Below are 20156 nucleotides of genomic sequence, written 5' to 3'. Positions count from 1 at the left end.
GGTTTTTCTTATCTAATTGGCTGACAAGAGGCGAGGGGTACGGTCTAGTGGAGGGGGTTTCGATGGGGCTGAGCCAGCACAGTGAAAACAGATAACCGCATGAAGAGGGTGGTGCTGGCTTCTCCGATTGGTCTGCTTCACCTTACTTAGCTTGCGGTGGCTGGTTGAAAATCGCGGTGACTTGCAACAGAAGGATAAGAATGCCGCTAAAATGAATCCTCAGCAAGACAGAGTTGGCAGAGTGATGCTGTATACATGCCGCCAGGGCTCGATAACGTTTTACTGCCATGCAAAAAGGTTTATCATGTGCAAATAAATACATGCTGACCGGCAGGTGCGAGTAGCGAGGGCCTGAGCGATCGGCGGGCAGCCATCTTATATTCCTTTCAGAACGGGGCAGTCTCTGGCTATGCAGAAAAATTTTCAGTTTTGTTCGGCATGTTAATGCTTTTTTTTTTCGCGTACACGTCACTTTGATGCAGTGAGTTTTTGCAGTTTTATGAGGTCGCGTGACAGCCAGGCGAGGTAGGTATTGCCCAAAAACATTGAACCAATAGCAGAGGGCTAATGGTGAAAAGGCGTTGAATCAGGAATAATTATTTTTCTTTTGTGCGGTTTAATCATTCATAATCATTGTGTACATGTATATCAGATGGAGAGCCATCACGGTTTTCGTGACGTCGCGTGACAGATGGGTGAAGTTTGGAGTGGCCTGAAAGAGTTTAGACCAATCGTGGTGGGCTGATTGCAGAGTTGGAATAGAAAAGTTTGGAATCATTTTATGTCATAGCACCCCAGGATTCTACAGGGGGCCATAGAATGTAGACTTCCATGCAAAGATGGCCAACCTCACAAGGTTCACACGGATGACGTAATGAAGTCAACCTAAGCTGATCTCAACCTCCCAAAGTGATGCGACATTGGTTGGCTGTTAAAATTTTTTAGCTATGGCAATGGCAACCTCATGGACAAATTTGAGGTTGAGTGAGGTCGAATGCTCGGTGAGGTTATATTTCACAGCAGCGGATGTGCACATTTCCACCTCATGAATAAATATGTGGAAAGGTTTATGATTTTACTGATATGAAGGGGTAATTATTTAATACAATAGCCCCAGGCAGGAATCTGGAAGTGGGCTTCACCCCAAGCCACCTGAGGCTTTGTTTTCAGTTTGCATAGACAGCTCTCATCACATATGAACCATAGGTGTACATTTCTTTTGCTGTACTTCAGATGTGTGACACCACCGCAGTTGGATATCTTGCATTGGCCTGTATCCTCTGACCTTACTTTTAAAAGACAGTGAGTCACACGCCAAACTTCTTCCTCGTCAAGTATTCCTGCTCTAAACTAACAAATGACAGTTGCTGCCTCTCATTCAGTGTTGGCCAAAGACACCTAGCCAGAATCTTGGTACTGAATAATGAAACTACGCAAGACAAACATTCTTTTTTTTGGTATGGTGCCTGTAGGCAACAATCGTCAATAAAGGGTTAATGAGAAACAAATTAAAAACTGAAATACAGTAGAAGCTCGTTGATACGATCTTCACAGGAACTGGAAAATAAAGTGTACCATAGGAAAATCGTATTATCCAACATATTATCCAACCAAATCGGATTTTCGGGAAAAGAAAAAAAAAGCTTAACATTTCGAAAAACGTATTAAGCAGAATCGTATCGAGGTTCCACTGTATAAAAAGAAACAACACTGAAGCTTGTCACAATTTTTTCTAGAGTTTAGAAGTCTAGGGCCTTGATTTAACGCAAGAAATGAATAGCAAAAAATATCATGTAAGTACCGCTTTAAAGTTCAACATCTTGATACGTATTTCTGCACATTGAGACGTAATATTTACCGAAGCCATAAGACTCTTAACAAAGCATGTTTCACAGTCTTGCAGGCAAACCAAACATTTACAGTGGTGCACCTTCAAATGGTGCAGTCAATTCTATGGACCTAATGCTTGCATCTTGCACACCTGCTCAAGCCAGAGGCAGGAAACTAGGACAACCTCCAAAACACTTCAATTATCTCTTTCTGAAAGAGAGAAGTGTGTTTTATCCAGCAATTCTTGACATAGCCAGACTGGTCTAAAGGTAAATTGACAACTATGTTCCTCACGAAGGCCTGATTCACACAGGTGTTATCGGCCCCATCACGGTACACGCGTCTGTCAGGACAGAGCATTTCCTTGCCGATTTCTCCGCAGAAACAAGACGCTATCGACATTTGCTGATGCTCTAAACATCATCAGTATCCTATGTTAGAGGAGAAAATGGCGTGAAAACCCTCTATTTTCACAGATACAGGTTCCGTAACATTTGGTGCCGAGACATGACAGGATGGTTCAAATGTGTGAACCAGAATTAACTTACAATGGCACTTGAACCCACCTGCCAACTGTGTTCACAGCAGCCTACACATATTGTCAACCCACGTGACGTTTCTGTGGCCAACATACCATGGCAGTTGTGCCAGGATGACTGTGGACGCAGATGGCAACGTGCCCAAAGCATTCTCGCCTTGAGCTAGCATTGCAGATGCAGCCAAGGAGCACCTGCTGCATAAATCAGTCTTGTGTCTGGAAGCGTCCACAACCTCCATGAAAGTGTTACAGAGGAAAAGAGATGCACCAAATATGTTTACTGAATATTTACAAAAGCTGTAGCAGCTGACAAGATAGTAGTTAGCACGCAAAATCCAAAAGTGTTCCCTTTTTCATCAGCCTTTTAAGATATGCTCTCTAGATCACTAGACTATCTAAAGCAGGAACAATCGATCGATCCTCTTCAAAAAAGACAATACAGCACTGACATGGATACTCACATGAATGAGCCCACTTCATGTGTCGACCACTCGAATCTGTTTTAAACACAGGCCTATTTCCAAAGCTCCAACTGCAGTGCACTTGCTTTTATGAGATATGTAAATTAATTTGGGTTAGTTGATGGGTCTTAAACGAATGCACAGTGCAAAACAAAATATATATGGAAGTGACAATGTGGACAGAACAGTCTTCCAACTGTTTCTATTAGATCATAACCTCCCTATATCGAAGCAACATATAGGGAACTGACAGTTAAAGTGAAAAAAGTGCCAGTCCTGATTACACTCCCTTAGGCATTCACATATTTTTCAATGATATCCCATTCATGCACTGCGTGCACAAGAGACAATTTAAATATGACAAGCCTTTGGTGTAACTTAGAATGATCAGGGGTTCCCTGCAGTGCGATTAGGTGACAAGTTTGGTTCAGTACATATTGATTGGTTTCATTGCATGGTATTTATATAATTGGTATTTTTACAAAATATTTCGCCTACTGCCAAATGTGAAATTTGAGTGCAGCTCTATACATGTTTCCATTTCGCAATATATTGGCTAGCATGGACAATCTGTCTCGTGTGGCACTTTCGCAAACAAAGTGAAGTGTGGCACGACTGCGTTGCTAATTGGAAGACCACGAGAGCAGCACATGGGTGATGCGTGGGCGCAATTCACAGCAGCTGCCGCAGACAGACCTCTGCTCATGCAGCGCTTTGTTTCCATACAGATGATGCGCACTAGTGTGGTATAAAGGCATCCAAGATGAAGAAATTGCGGCCACTGACCAAGTCAAGGTGAAAAAACACACAGAGACGTTTCGGGACCCGTACGGGTTCCTTGGTCACACTAAAAGCGGGCAAGAGCCGCGAGTCGTTTTTATGGCAGAATGTGACGTAAGGAACGGGTGTAGTTAGCGGGAATCTTCCCGCTAACTACACCCGTTCCCTACGTCACATTCTGCCATAAAAACGACTCGCGGCTCTTGCCCGCTTTTAGTGTGACCAAGGAACCCGTACGGGTCCCGAAACGTCTCTGTGTGTTTTTTCACCTTGACTTGGTCAGTGGCCGCAATTTCTTCATCATCATGTTACCTGACCAGACGAACTTTCGTCGAACTCTTGACTACAAAGGCATCCAAGATTTTCCTTCCTAGGAAACATCTGATGAAGCAATAGCTCCTAAGAAGGCCACTATCCAAAATAATCAAGAAAGGAATAGAGAAAAATGTCACAGAAAATCACATCAAACTAGGTCGGAGCATCAAAAATTGACCAACATTCTAGGCCTTGCCCTTGGAAAAAGTCTTGCAGCAAGGTTAATTGAGCACAAATGATATGCAGGTATTCTATGGAGTGATGTCAAGGCTCAAACACTGAGCTCTGCTCTTCTGCAGGACCTTGGTGATGCACATTTTAAATGCCATTCTTCTGGCTACTATGGTTTCCAGGAAAATTGGTCATCCTTAAGAGGACAGGACACCACCATAGTACATTTTCAGGCATATTACTTGCACTAGCATACAAAACAATTAAGGCCTACTGACAATGAACAATTGCGGCAGGACACAATAGCAATGACAGTATTTGGCAGGGTGTTTAGACAACAGACTAAAAAGAGTGGACTGGAGGTGAAACCAGTTCTTTTGGTGAAGTATTTAGCTCGGCTTTAAACAGTGCATTGCTTGCATATAGGGTAACATACTTGTCATGTGCAATTTTGTAACAGTGTACTTATGATGGAAAATTCTGATCAAAACCACACAGTGGCATGGTGAGACAAGTGGACAACACAGTGGTTTTAAAGCATTGTTTCGTGCTGAGTACTAAGTAGCAAGTTCGGTATTCCCACACAGCAGCCAGGTTAATGAGATCAAAAATGGGAATAAAATGTCAAACCAGGTGACAAAGCATGAAGCAAGACCTATAAAGTTTCAAAGTTCTTTGAGTCGTGTGTGCACCTTGTTGGCAAATGTGTGAACTTTCGACGCAGAAAAAAATGTCATTGGAAACTTGTCAAAGATAATCACTTGTTTATCAACAAAGCGAGATTTTATCACACAAAAGTTCAAAAAAGCCTGCTTAAAAAATGAAAAACACCAGTAATTTTGACCTTCTCTTACATTGTACACCCTGTGATTAAACTGTCTATGGCATCTCTAGCATGTCATGCGGACCAACACCTAGACAAGAGACAATGCCAGCAACTGCTGCAGAATAGGCGAAAGCAGAGAAAACAGTGATGGCACGAAACAGGCTGTAGCATTACAAAAAGTAAATGCACAAGTTTGATGACAAATGATAAAAAAAATACAATTCAAAGCCCTTCCACTATGTGAAGATGGAAGACCAGCTGAAGCTGTACTTGTTGACAAGTATATTGAGTTATATATGGTTAATTGCTATATTGATTAAATAAAGAAACATACACACAACTTCGTTATCTTTGATATTCTATTTACTTTGTCACCATGGTAACCATTGCTTTGTGGTCACTGTGATATACTGCAATTGGTCGCCGATGCTTTCGTGCCCACTCCTGCTTCTGTTTGCAAAGGTGATCCTCACGGGCACGCTGTTCTTCATCGGTCACAGAGCAGCTATCCGACATTACGGATCTGCAGACAAGACGGGTCTGGCTATAGCAGCTGCCCGTTGACTTCACGCTGATGCTCACACCGGTGCTCTTAACATGCACATCTTTCTTCTTCAGTACGGACTAGACGCGTCCTGGCCATAACAGGACCAAAGTAAAACTGCTGATAACGTCGCTAAGCAATGTCGACTTCACAAGAAAACGAGGCGCAGACATTGGTGGGTACACAATGACGTTTTACTATTCTGCCATACACTCCAGAGCCACTGAGCACTGCTGGCGCACAGCAAGCTACTGTGGATTCAATTTTGTCGACGAAACTTTTTTCTACACACCCTGTCGATGTATGCACTGTTGGTCGTGGTCAGAACCTAGCCATATACAGCTTCGCTGTAAAAATAGCAGGGGAAACGGAAGCAGACACGTTGAATGCATCACTAAGGAATGCAGCAAGCAAAAAGATGCAGTTTCTGCAGCACACGCCATGACCTTGTACAGCTTGTGGCAACAAAATGCAGCACAAGCAGATAGCTCAATCACTTCGCAGTTGTTCTAGCCTTGTGAACTGGAGCAACTGGCTTTCCTGTCCAGGAAGCACGGGCAACGACACTGCACACATGTTGGTAATATCAAGCTTTGATGCAGACATAGTAATGTGTGGTGAGGAATGAAGTGTAATCTTTGTTTCCACTTCTGCATGAATTTTGTGGAAGTGCTGGAGGGTCAAGGTTTTATACAGCTATTAATTTATGTATGTGGTCTAATAAACCATTGCAAAGTGAATGTGTGGCATCAGCAACAGATAGCCAGGCACTATCACGAAAAGAAGCAAAATAATGCTAGTGTACTGGCAGGCATTCAGAGCTATTTCGCATGCGGTTGTAGCGGTCTGAGCCCTTGTTTCGCCCACATAGAGCGCCCCGTATATGAGCTAGACATCGTAACAGCCGGGATTATTAATTACCCTTGCACACAAGCACCTCAGAAACGCTACGAATCTGCACCACGTAACCAATATCAGTGTTCCTGTACAGCTTTCACAAAGGTCTACTGCTATGAAATTGCATGACGGCCATTTTTCTTTAGCATACATTTCTTCCGTATTCATCCGCAGGGCATGGTGTTTTGCCAGTGTGGTTGTACAGTTCTCACAACGATCTACGGCTCAGATTGCATGGCGACGCAAGTTTTAGTACTTACACATACAGAGTACAAGATTTCCATTCCCACGAACCTCCAAGTGTGCTGTATTCTCAGTTACATTAAGAACTAATGCATCGGCACGGCAGTTAGTTCATAAACTGTTTCCGTTCCCGCGATTCCCCTAAAGTGTGTGGTACGCTGACCTTGATCAACGATACTAATGAACAATGCATCGGCACGACGTAATGCTTTGCCACTAAAGTCATCCGAGAAGACACCTCACTTCCAAACGTATCCCCTTGCGACTATAAAATTCAATATGCTACCGTCGAAACAAAATAGCAACAAACTCACCTCGGACGCGGCTTTTTCGTCTTGCCGCCCACGCATCCTGTCGATTCTGTGCTGCAAGCTCGGCTAGGGACAAACAAAGCTAACAGCTTTCTTCCCCGTAGTACCTAGGCGAAGAGAAATTTTGAGCACCAAAAGTCCCCATATTTCTCCCTCGCAACGACTGCTCCTCGCGCGTGCGCAGAAAGAGCGGTGAAATCCATTTTCGATGTGCTCGTGAGGGGGTAGGGCCTCTCCTTAGTTTCCTTCCTCCGTGCGCGGGCGTGTATCGTCCAGTAACTCGATCGATCGGTGCAGTGGTGATGCAGGAATGAACTCCGGTCATGTTCAATGCATCGTGCACATATTGAATTTCTCGGCACACGTGAACTCCGACCACTGCTAACACAATGATAATTTCTAGTCATGCGAGGAGACGCCGTCGCAAACGAGAAGCGCGGGCGCGCCCTTGAAGGGGGTGAAATCGTTCCGCCAGGGGAGAAACGAGCGCTGTCGTCTAGAATGAAATAGAGTCACTGGAAAAAAATTTTCCAGTGACTCTATGAAGAGGGACCTTAGGATGAAACTTACATGGCACGTCATCCTCCAGCTTGGAGCGCGGCGGCCGCGAGGAGAAGCAAAAATGGCGTCCGGCTTGAATTTTCATATCTTTCCGCGGCGCGTAGAAATGTAATACTTTGCAGGTACGATCGTTATCGCGCAATGTGCAACCGTGTATATAACGCTGTAATACTTCACACGATGATTCCACTACTATTGTAAGAAACTATGGATTCCACATCCCAGTGGCCCGTACGCGATATGTTTTTAGACCTTGCTGATTGGCGGACGCATTTATTTGGACTAGGGGCGTGTACACCGTGAGCGTGTGTATCTTTTTGTGTCGTCTAGGGCATTTCCAATCTGTGGTAGTTGCACCACATATTCTCTATGTATAAACAGTGTAAAATTTGGCGCGGGAACGGACATTAATTACCACAGCTTGGCGCACGGTGTACGCAGCAGCAGAAAAAAAAAAAAAAAAATCTTATACCATTTTAAACAAATTATTCCAAAATACTTGTATGCTTTGTTTATAAACATTATAATTAAAAAATAACAGTACGTCAAGATATGTGTGATGCAAAAGAGACTATACTTGTTAGCCTTTGGAGCAATTACTAGCGCCAATAATATGTAGACTTGCTCTATAACGCACGGCGAGTCTAGCAAGACGTCAAGGCTCTTAAGATGGCTCTGCAGTCATTAAATGCCGGTATTCGGGTCGCCTCCAGATGAAACCGCACGATTTTGCCAAATTTTGCTTAGCCTACTGTTATTTATTAAGGTGTATTGTATAAGGGATCGTACGTAGCGCCTCTTTGACCGAAACGTGGAACAAGCACCCACAATGCTTTCCATGTGCCACGCTGTAGGCCTGCAAGGTCAGGTGAGTAGTGGCTTTAGCGGATGGTGTCGCACTGAAACCAATGTTGGGCGCTCTCAGCGCATTCATTTAAGTGCTGTTCGTTCGCTGAAGAGGTTCGCTGTTCGTTCGCTGAAAAGGGGGAAAAAAATGCCAATCGCGCGTACACTCTTCGCAAACCTATGTAGGGACGGGATTAGCGTCGGGGCACGATTACTGGAAGCTCGTGTATTACGTACACTCTGAAACCGTGTGGTCTGCCGTTTGTGGAATAAGCTCTGTGTTTCGTTATTCGTCGTTTTCAGGCGCGGCTGCATGTGTGCTCCCGTTGCCAGAAGTGTGCGCCCATGGGGAACATCATTATTTGCGTGATCTGCTGCCAGGTCGGAACCGAGTGCTCCAGCGTGCGTTGTGCACGTGCGTGCTAGTCTGTCATGTGTTTTATTTAAAACGTAGATATATTGCCTGTGTTTTTTCAGACTGTAAAAATGTCTAAGTGCAGTGCAGTTAAACACAATTTGCATGCTCCGGGACAGCTACCATTGGCTTGAAATGCAACAGCATTTTTGCAAAACTAAACGAGAGCGTCAGTTTCTTGAGACGATGCCTTACTTGAGATGATGAAATGACGTACACTTCACGCTTACAGCTTGCTCGGTGCACATATCGTTGCGTATGTGATTTGAGCTCTTTCGTTTTTTTTTTGTGTGTGTCTTTTTCGGTGGCAAATTTTTTGATGATGATATATGGTATCGCTACTCGTTGATTTTTAGTCACGTCTAACGACTAATTATTCTCTGAATTGGTCAGATATGAACTGATGTCTTCTCAACAAAATTGTAAATTTTATTTACCGCATTTCATTTGATGTGTTTTGGAGTAAGGCCAATATGTTAATATGTAGTACGAGCCATGGACTACTGTGAAGCAAATGATGTGATGTGGAATTAGTCATATTGCTTCTGTTATTCTGCCTGGCCTGATACCATGACAGTTTCGGCACATATTTTGCAGTATTGACAATGTAATCGCCGTCGTAAGCTGTTCTGACTGGGTGTCTGCGCTATTTCTAAATCAGGGCTACACAACAACTCGGAGTTCCGACAACTATGGTTGGCTGGTGTTGCAATTGGAGAAAAACTTTATGATGAGAAAAACGGCATTTTTTTTTTTTTTTGTCACACGAAAGCGAAGACATTAACCGGTGGCAGCAACAGGCACATTAAAACAAAAACGGTGTTGGAGCTTGTGATCTCTTGTTAGGAGCAGATAGAATGGCACACGACCACTGAACTTGTTCATCAAGTTACAAAGGCATTGACCACATTACTCCTGCAGCATCCATAATTGAATCTAACATACGCTTTCCGAACAAGTTTTGATTGAATGATTGCAAATGGTAGTGAATGCAAATAGATGAGTTTTGTTTGGTGTGTTCACTCTATTTTTCTATCTTGGCAATAATTTTCTCACATTTCGGCGAGCGTCACTCAAGTAAGCTTCAGTCAAGGCTGCTTGGATCTATTAACATTGGCTGCAATGACAGTTGTTCAGGCTTTCTACAAAGTGATGCATATAACATGGGGCTCTTCATTGGCACATTTTAAGGAGCTCATAATAAAGTGACCAAGGCTTGACAGGCCGATTTTTTTACATGCAGCCTGTCCTAAACATATGGGCATGATGAACCCATCTCATCCATTATAATGACAAAAGCTGCAACGTTTTTATGTCTGTGTCATGTTTGAAACTTCAAATCCGAGATGCGGATTGCTTCTTTTTAATAACTGTCAGCATTGGATGTTTTTTGTTCAGTTCAAGGATAAATTTAATTCACGTGGGAAATCTTTAGAATGTGTTGACAACCTACCAGCACAGTTCCAACAGCATTTCATGTCATTCAGAGTTGAAAAACAGAGTGACCACTTTCTTGGTGATCCTTTCTTAGTGACGCTGGTATATTGCGGCTATACAGTGCAGCTAGAGCTGCATCAACCTGCAGTGTTTGCTGGATCAAGAAGGCGTACAGAGTAACTAACCCCTGCTTCAGCTTTATAGAAAGCTTAATAAAAACAAATCAAATATGGAAACATAGCTACCAATGCCTTGAAATTGTTGCCTCTTTTTGGAAGTCCCTAAGTCTAGGAGACCCAGTTTTCTTCTGATAACTCTGTACAAGAGCTGCCTTCTGTCTTCAAGAACTGGCATGGCATGCATTACAAGGCGTGCTTCAGACCAGGGGCTGATCCACGTCAGCTTCAGGTGGAGGGGCTCATCAAAACATACAGAGAACTGGGAGACGAGGTTTACTGCAGAGTCAGTTACAGCCTCAGCCCTATGTCCCCCCTTTTGATTTGTCACTGCTGAGGATGACGGCAATTACAGCTAACAGAATGCCTTTCCACGAGGATGCACATAAAAGTGCAGCCTGTGAGGTTCCCAGAGAGGGCTACCTTTGGCCCTCACTGATTTGGAGTTGTGCAGCCCTGATATATATGATAAAATACATGAGCCTAGGTTTGTCCATCCGGGACACGCCAGGTTGTGCTTTTCACTATAATACAAGCATGAATATTCCATAACTTCAGTTTATTAACATAATTTTCACAGCTCTTGTTGGCGTGTCATGTTTTTAATATTGTTACGTGTAGAAAGACACAGACGAAAGAGGCTATTTACAGGCTATTTACACTGGACTAAAGCCAGAGTGCCAGGTCGACATTCACTCGCGCCAAGGGCACCGACCCACTTCGTCGTCGTTCTTGCGGTGGCTCGTCCCTTAAGCATCGCTCGATGATATCGTAATACTACCCCCCGGCGGCAAAAGCGCCGTCACGGTGCTGCTAAATATCCAAGGGGCGTGGAGTGTAGGGTTTGAGTCGGGTGACGTGGACGTCACTGGTTGTCACAGCAGAGGACGTAGTGGGCGTGACTAGAGCGATTTCGTAGGTGACATCGGTCACTTGGCGAAGCACGCGATATGGGCCCGTGTAGCAGGAATGCAGTTTTTCACAAAGGCCAATTTTACGCGATGGTGACCAAAGCAACACGAGGGTGCCGGGCACAATATTGACATCACGGTGACGGAGGTCATAGCGCTGCTTTTGTTTGTCTTGAGAGACTTGTGGACGAGCGCGCGCAAGTTGGTGAGCATGGTCAGCATGGGCGATAGCATCATGGGCATAAGCGCTAGTTGATGCTGTGGTGGACGGAAGCACAGTGTCCAGCGGTAGCGTCGGTTCACGGCCATACAAGAGGTAAAAAGGAGAAAAGCCAGCAGTGTCGAGACGGGAAGAGTTGTACGCAAAGGTGATGTAAGGTAGAGCCTGGTCCCAATCACGGTGGTCGTCTGAAATGTATTTGGATAGCATGTCTGTAAGGGTGCGGTTCAAACGCTCAGTGAGGCCGTTCGTTTGAGGGTGGTAGGAGGTGGTAAATTTATGCTGTATTGAGCAGGCACGCATGATGTCGTCAATGACTGGCTAAGAACAAACAGCCCCGGACTGTTAGCAATTGACGCGGAGCACCATGAATCAAAATGATATCATGCAGGAGGAAGTCCGCAACATCAGTTGCGCAACTGGTTGGAAGAGCGCAGGTTACGGCATAGCGAGTCGCGTCGTCCGCCACGACTGCAACCCACTTGTTTCCTGATGTAGATTCCGGAAATGGGCCGAGAAGGTCTAAGCCGACACAATGGAAGGGCTCGGCAGGGATGTCGAGCAGCTGCAGGTAACCAGCGGGGAGCTGGGAAGGCTTCTTGCGTCGTTGGCAAAGTTCACAAGCGGCGACGTAACGTTGTACAGAACGGGCAAGGCCCAGCCAGAAAAAAACGGCGACGTACACGGTCATAGGTTCGAGATACGCCGAGGTGTCCTGCCGTTGGTGCGTCGTGAAGCTCTTCTAGAATGGTTGAGCGGAGGTGTTTAGGTATGATAAGTAGGAACTCAGAGCCGTCCGGATGAAGGTTACGACGGTACAGAGTACTGCGCGGAGGACGAAGAGGCGTAGAGTAGCATTGGCCGAAGAGCGTTCAAAATGGTCGATGAGTGCTCTGATGTAGGCGTCACGACGTTGCTCGTCGGCGAAATGAAGCAGCTGCGACACAGAGAATACGCAAGCAGCACTGGTAATATTGGAGGAGCCAGGGTCGTCAACAGGGTAACGCGACAAGCTGTCAGCGTCTTGGTGCAGGCGGCCAGACTTGTAGACCATGGAATATGCAAATTCTTGTAGCCTCAAAGCCCATCGACCAAGCCGGCCTGTAGGATCTCTTAGCGATGAGAGCCAGCAGAGAGCATGATGGTCAGTGACTACGGAAAAAGGGCAACCTAGGACGGAACTTCGCAACCGCCCAGACTACAGCAAGGCATTCTCGTTCCGTAATGGAATAGTTGCGCTCCGATGGTGTGAGGAGGCGGCTCGCATAAGCAATAACGCGATCCTGGCCACGCTGACGCTGGGCTAAGACGGCACCTACGCCATGACCGCTGGCATCTGTATGCAATTCTGTAGGGGCATCAGGGTCGAAGTGGGCGAGAATGGGTGGTGAGGAGAGAAGAGTAACGAGACGAGAGAAGGTGGCGGATTCTGCAGTAACCCACGAGAAGTGTACGCCTTTCTTCAAAAGATTAGTGAGGGGTCTAGCAATTGCCGCAAAATCTTGAGTAAAACGACGAAAGTACGAGCATAGCCCTACAAAACTTAGAACGTCTGCGGCTGTCTTCGGAACCGGAAAGTGTCGGACAGCGCGAGTTTTGTCGGGATCAGGCTGTACTCCGGAAGCGTCAACGAGGCGGCCCAGAACAGTAATTTGGCGGCAGCCGAAACGCCATTTGGACGAGTTAAGTTGCAGCTTCGCCTTTCGAAATACATCAAGTATAGCTGTTAGATGCTCAAGGTGAGTGTCGAATGTGGGCGAGAAGACGATGACGTCGTCGAGGTAGCAGAGACATGTGGACCATTTGAAACCTCAGAGCAAGGAGTCCATCATACGCTCAAAGGTGGCAGGGGCGTTGCATAATCCAAACGGCATTACTTTAAATTGGTATAGGCCATCAGGTGTGATGAACGCGGTTTTTTCTCTGTCCATATCATCAACAGCAATGTGCCAGTATCCAGAACGAAGATCAATAGAAGAGAAATAGCTGGTACCGTGGAGGCAGTCAAGGGCGTCGTCTATACGTGGGAACGGGTAGACGTCCTTCTTAGTAATGTTGTTCAGATGACGGAAGTCTACACAGAACCACCACGTGCCATCCTTCTTCTTAGCCAACACTACAGGTGACGCCCAGGGTCTCGAAGAAGGCTCAATGATGTTTTTGTCTAGCATTTTGTTCACTTCACTTTGAATTACTTGGCGTTCTGACGCAGAAACTCAATACGGTCGTTGGTGAATAGGAGTAGCATCTCCAGTAAGAATGCCGTGGTTGACTGCGAGCATCTGGCCTAAAGGGCGATCGTCAAAGTCTAAAATTTCTCGGTAGGACAATTATACTTGCTAAAGGTCTTCAGTCTGTGCAGAGGACAGGTCCGTCGCAACCCTTGTCTTTTTGTTGGGATCGGCGCCTGAGGCTGGCGCGGGGGGCCTGCTGAACTCGCAAGAACCATCGGTTGATAACGTTGCCACGTGATGGTCACCGAGACAATCAACGTTGGCAAGGCAAATACCTTGCGGTAGAATTTGCTTTGCCAATCCAAAGTTAAAGATAGGCATGTAAGTGAGGTTCGCAGTAATAGTAAGTATACTGTGAGGCACGGTAACGTCAAACTGTAGTGGAATGTCGGTCAGAGGAGTGAGGAGGTACTCGCCATCAGGAACTGGTGGGAAAGACAAGAGTTCAATATAGGCTATTGATTTTGGTGGCAGGCGAATAAAGCTGGTGGGGCGTAGGCAGCACTGGGGTGCGTCAGAAGGTTCTGCGAGAATCGGCAACTCAAGGCGAAGGGTACTGGCAGAGCAGTCAATAAGTGCAGAATGTGCGGAGAGAAAATCGAGGCCGAGAATGAGGTCGTGGGGGCAATGAGCAATCACGGTGAAGAGGACAGGAGTGTGGCGGCCGGCGACGCTGACGCGTGCTGTACACATGCCGATTATAGGCACAGTAGCGCCATCCGCAACACGGATGACGCGTGCCGACGCTGGGGTGAGGAGCTTGTTCAGTCGTCGTCGGAAGGCAGCACTCATAATAGAAAGATGTGCCCGTTTATCGATGAGTGCCGTGACAGGATAGCCGTCAACGTCAAGAAGGTTTTGGTTCGTGTTTAACGTGAGCAGAGGATTTGAGGGCAGTGTCGACAACGCAGCTTCACCTCCAGAAGCTGCAGTGCCTAGTTTTCCGGCTGGGCCCGGGAGGCGATAGGCGGCGAAGAGAAGCAGCGGGGTTGCGGCAAACGAGACTGACGGCGTCAAGGTGAGGGCGAGCGGCTGTAGCAAAGGTTCGGAGCAGGGGCATCAGCGGCAGTGGGTTCATGGCGGGTGGCATAGGGAACAGAAGGTCCAAAGGTGCGGGAATAAGTGGCGGTGTAGGTCCGAGGAGGCGGTGGCCATCGGTTGCGGCAGTGATGAGCGACGTGGCCGATGCGACAGCAGTGGAAGCAGAGTGGTCTGTCATCAGGGGTACACCATACGGACGGGTTGCAGCGAGATGTGGTAGAAAAGGACTGCCGGGGACGAGGAGGGCCGGTAGAGAACTGGGGAACGCTGGGTTGAGATGTTGAACACACGGAGTTCAGACCCATGTTCTCAAATTCCTGTCTGACTACGGCCTGAATCATGGCAATCATGGTTGCTGGCGGATCGGGAGGTGTCGTGGAGAAAGCTGGCGAACAGGCGGCCTTGAGCTCGCGGCGAACAATACGGGTGACGTCGTCACAGGTGGTGGCCTGACGCGGCCGACCCTCACATGTCGATGTAGCAGCGGTGTTGGGTAGCCGCGTGATGTGGTGTGTGGTGTTGCAGCTCTTGGCTTGTTCAAGGCGACGGCATTCTTTAATGATGGCGTCGATTCTCGAGACGTTGCCAAAAACAAGCAAATTGAAAGCGTCGTCGGCGATGCCTTTTAGAACGTGTGACACTTTATCTGATTCAGACATAGCATCGTCAGCTTTGCAGCATAGAGCCAAGACGTCGAAGGTATTTGAAGCGTACGGCTCTGTAGATGTCTGAACACGAGACGCAAGAGCCTTTCTCGCGGCAACCTTGCAGTCAATGGGGTCGCTGAACAGATCCCGTAGCTTTTTTTTTAAAGTGTCCCAACTGCTTATCTTGTCTTCATGCGTGTGGTACCACACGCATGGGGTGCCACCAAAATAAAAGATGACATTGGCGAGCATAATGGTTGGGTCCCACCTGTTATTAGCGCTGGCATGTTGATATAGCTTTATCCATTCGTCAACGTCCTGTCCCTCCAGGCCAGTGAACACACCAGGGTCGCGATGTTGGGCAACCGTGACGATTGGAGCAGTCGGACCAGCCGAAGCCGTTGCAGAGGCGGGCTCGTCACCGGGAGGCATGGTGACAAGCTCGATGTACCGACCACTCTGGAGTGGCGAGGACGGGGATCGCTGACCCACCAGAATGTTACGCATAGAAAGACACAGACGAAAGAGGCTATTTACAGGCTATTTACACTGGACTGGAGCCAGAGCGCCAGGCCGACATTCACTCGTGCCAAGGGCACCGACCCACTTCGTCGTCGTTCTCGCAGCGGCTCGTCCCTTCAGTATCGCTCGATGATATCGTAATAATATATTTGGAGCTGCATAATTCAAGCAAAGCTTTTTCTTGTTTCACACTTTCTGGGTTTTCATGTAGAGAAGTATAGCCAGAAAAGGTTGATAGGGTGATGATTATTGAGAAGATCCTCAAAATTGTATATTTTCAATTGAACACGTTGAGTGTGGTGGATTACTCTGTTGTCTGTCCTGATCTTGTTAGTGTTTTGTTCACACCGACTAGCCAAGGGCCATGTTGTTTTGGCATCCAGAAAGCTGTGTGCATTGAGTAGTGTGACTGTGATTTGATATCACCAACCTTATCACATGTTTGTACTTGTGATATACTCACTGTAGTAAGTGCTCTCACCCTTGTCTCCTTCATTGAATCTGCTCATTCACACTCATATATGTACGTATTGTGCATGTCTAGACTTATGGCTAGTTCAGTCCGCATTTTGTTCTACTTTGGGTAACAGAAGGATCATTAGCGGGGCAAGTCTGTAAGCTGTCACAGTGAAAGAGCACCAACGGGACAGGAACAGAAAGAAAGGACGGAAAAGCACTCTGTCAATGTTCTTTCGTTGTGTTCTTGTCCCGTTCGCATTATATTTCGCTATGACAACTTTAAACAAAAATCTTCTGTAGCCCCAAGCTGCTTGGATGAATGGCAGTCAACTGTGTTACCTAAGCTGCACTTCCGTTAATGAGCTTAGTTACAATTTGTCTGAATTGCAATGACGACCCTTCTATGATTTATAATGTGAAATGAAGGAATAAACACTCAAGTTCACAAATGTAACACAGTTTACCAAGAGATTTGCAGCACCTTCCTCTGGCAAATCAGAAAGGCATTGAGATCAACTGGCGTAATACTGTCCCTAACCTGTATTATAGTTGCATATCACTGCTACACCATGGTTTACTGCTATTGGCTGTGCTAACGAGCGGTTGCTTCTGATGAATGCCTTACAGAATGCTTCAACAGGGAACTCTGAGTGAACCACTCGCCCATAGTTCTTCTCAGCCTGGAAGCAGCCTATTGAAACATTGGGGGCTGCTTGGTGGCCAACCTTGTTTTTCGTGTGCTGTTGCAGCTCCCTGGTTAATTTTCTTCCAAGGACACACTGCACTGGCCACAATGATATCTTCCCCTCCAAGGCTACGTAATGGTTCTGCCGCAATCTCTCCTAACTCAGACCACCTTCACAGCTTTGTGCACCCTAATTCTGTCTCTTTTTTGGGTGTGTGATGCCGCCAAAGTGCCTTCGATATCGGCCTACTGCAGGCTGTTTTGCATCTTTCAATGAGCAGCCAGGTCAGTTACCATTCTTCAGGATAATCGTGATGAGGTCAACAGTCTGCATCGCCAAAAATTGGCCTACCCAGAGGCGCTCCATCAGACTTGTGGATGTCACCTGCATACCTTGCCTTGTGTCACGTCAGGGAATGGAGCCACATGTGCTGCGCATAGAACATTATTCGACAGTTGCAGCTGTCAGAAGGTTACCAAACAATACACCCTATGTCTGATATAATTATCAGCACACCTTGTACCGTCAGCTTGGCATCGCGTCATTACCATGTCTATTTTGTAGTCCTGTTTAAAAAGGGGACCCTGCAGCACCATCTTCTGGCAGATCAAGGTGGTGTCGAGATTAACTAGCGTATAAAAGTGATGAAAATAAAGCTGCATTCGTGGCATGCTCACAAGCATGACATGGCCGGCAGATCAGTTTCGTTAGACTAAATGAGTCGGACATTTTTTTCTGGCACACTGTTTCCACAAATTGTTAACTAATAATTGCTTTGTGCATATAATAGTCCAACACAATCGCCAAATTTAAAGGCTAACTGCCACAAAATTTAAGATACGTAAAAATCATAGTTAAAGATAGTGTAGATATAGAGAAGTCTCCATGCAAAATTTTACATGTGAAACACGAGTGAAAGCATTACAAAAAGCTTGCTGTTTTTGATGCAGAAACTAAAAAAAAAAATGCTGCTCTTAACACTCAGTGGAAGTGATGCATGACCTAGAATGCGCGTTTCTAATGTCATGACCTCTAAGATTAGGCGGCGCCTGCAGCTGCATGTAGACTGAAAAATCTTGGAAGTAATTTGCTGGGACATGTCATAGCTGCTAACCACCAGGTGCTCACGTCGTCTGCTTAGGTCCTGTTTAGAGGCTTTGCCAAGATTGCTTCAATGGTAGGAACAACTCATTCATAACCAGTTTAGCCAAACTGAAATTTTGTTGCAGTTGTTCTTTAAGCCACTTGAAAATACAAATGCAGCTCCCTAAGTTTGCTCCTTGTTTCTTTAGGTCCTGTTCCCGCTGAGCCATGTTGCATCATTGGTTGCAAACAAAAACACGGGCCGTACCAACCGCAGGGCCAAAAATTGCCAGCGGCATGGGAAGCAAGACCCTCAGAGTGACGTCTTGTGCTCTGAAAGCTTTTGCAATGTGAGTAATGGATTGAGTAGTGTGAACCATAATGTGCTGCTCTTGCTTACCAGCACCTTGCATTCTAGGAAAGTGCGGTGGTGATCAGAAAGCCTGTCTTTAATGTTATGTTGTTGACGTGTAGCTACTTCACAGACTTTATGTTTATATAAGCATTTATTTTTGCACTTAAGGTTGTTTGAGTTTTCAGCAGTTTTCACGGCGTATACCGCACAGTACTCTGCAGAGACGATTGTCACCACAGGATCTCTACAATGCGACAGTCTGCAATGCCCATACCTAGTGAGGATTCCTCAAGTGCAAGCACAATCATATTTCTACCCAGCGAAAGAGAGAATTAAAAAATTTAAATCATGGGGTTTTACGTGCCAAAACCACTTTCTGATTATGAGGCACGCCATAGCGGGAAAAATGGCTGGCTTAATGCTCTTGAGGAGATCACATGAGCTGCGAGCAAGATGACATCGCATGCATGGTGCTTCCTGTGGTATAACAAGGAATGTTGCTGAAGCCAATGTTTTGACAAGGGAACTGCTCTTCATCAGAGGAGCAAGTGAAGCTTAGAATGACAGAAAGCTGAGCTAGTTGGTAAGGATTCATAATGCAAAGAAGGGAATCTGAAAAGAAGAATCTTTCCTTACATTGCCAAGAGTGCCAAAATTGTAACTGCACACCTAAGTTATATGAATGCGCAATATTGTACAGGCATAGGAAGGAAGATACGCAACTTATGGTTGAGGCATAACATACTAATAATGGCGGAAGTGCATGTGTGAGTCAATCTTCGATTACTCTACATAAGGAAGAGATCAAATTCCTTAACAGTTACCCCTCAGTAAGACCGGCATGTGTACTCTATTGACACGTGGTGCTACCTTTCCAGAGCATGCGCAGATGAGTTTTGTGTCTTCGTTCTTTTTTTAGCCTCAGTGCTTCCTTCAGCTGATAGTTGGTGTTCATGTTGTCCACTTCTCTCCTGTTATGTCTGTGTCTGCACGCTTTACCCCTTCTTTGTATTATGGAGCAAATGCTTTTTCAACTGCTGCCCTGATGAGCATGCGGAGTATGTGATTCCTTACTTCTGATGGAGCAGGACGCAGCATGTTGCATGCTGGCTGAGGCAGCTCGACAGAGCCTCTGTTCGGGCAAGTTCTCTATGCACCGTTGCTTTATGACACTTCATTTGCCTCTGTTTTGGCCATTATAAAAATTTGGAAACCATAATTACAGCTGAGTGCTATGTAAGGCAAAGCATTGTTGTTTGGTAGTAAAAGGACACTTGCAAACCGTGGTAGTTTTCTGAAGCAAAACTTACACCTCATGTGGTGAAGATGAAATGTTTATTTGACATTGCATTGTTAGAGACGTTGGTATATGTGCAGTTTTACAGTTTGGTGTTCTTAGACTGTGTGAAATTATAAGTATGCGCATCGCTTGATATATTTACTGAATGTCCATCGGTTGACTGATCGTTGTTTTGACCTTGTCTTAGCTGGTGACATCACTGGTGGATCTACCAGTTAGTGCACCCAACGTGCATCATTACTATAGACGATAACGCACACTTGGGGAAGAACCCAGGCACGCTATGCCTAGAGTCGGAGAGGGGTTGTGTCAAGCGATAAGTGATTTTATGGGTGCCCTACCAGGTC

At 45.9% G+C, this 20156-nt stretch overlaps 1 protein-coding gene and 1 long non-coding RNA gene across 5 annotated transcripts in view; one reads left to right on the top strand and one right to left on the bottom strand.

The window, feature by feature from the left end:
- LOC129385203 (uncharacterized) overlaps nt 1–7570 on the bottom strand; it is a 52504-nt gene extending 44934 nt beyond the window's left edge. The window contains exon 1 of the long non-coding RNA XR_008612800.2: nt 7487–7570. This is a non-coding gene — a long non-coding RNA (uncharacterized lncRNA). The remainder of the gene's footprint in view (nt 1–7486) is intronic.
- Nucleotides 7571–8159: 589 nt separating this feature from the next.
- The window catches only part of YME1L (ATP-dependent zinc metalloprotease YME1L), a 191712-nt gene continuing 179715 nt past the window's right edge, over nt 8160–20156 (top strand). For 2 of the 4 annotated variants that reach the window (XM_055071542.2, XM_050180072.3), the window contains exons 1-2: nt 8160–8345; nt 18364–18504. In XM_055071542.2, coding sequence (XP_054927517.1) covers nt 8307–8345; nt 18364–18504 — 180 coding nt within the window. In that variant the 5' untranslated portion in view covers nt 8160–8306. The remainder of the gene's footprint in view (nt 8346–18363; nt 18505–20156) is intronic. The other 2 variants (XM_050180074.3, XM_050180075.3) reach the window with 1 other exon arrangement.

This window comes from Dermacentor andersoni, chromosome 5 (genome assembly GCF_023375885.2).
Source record: "Dermacentor andersoni chromosome 5, qqDerAnde1_hic_scaffold, whole genome shotgun sequence".
NCBI classification, from domain to species: Eukaryota; Metazoa; Arthropoda; class Arachnida; order Ixodida; family Ixodidae; genus Dermacentor; species Dermacentor andersoni.
The sequence above is the reverse complement of the archived record's forward strand: the minus strand, read 5'-3'. Positions and strand labels throughout refer to the sequence as shown.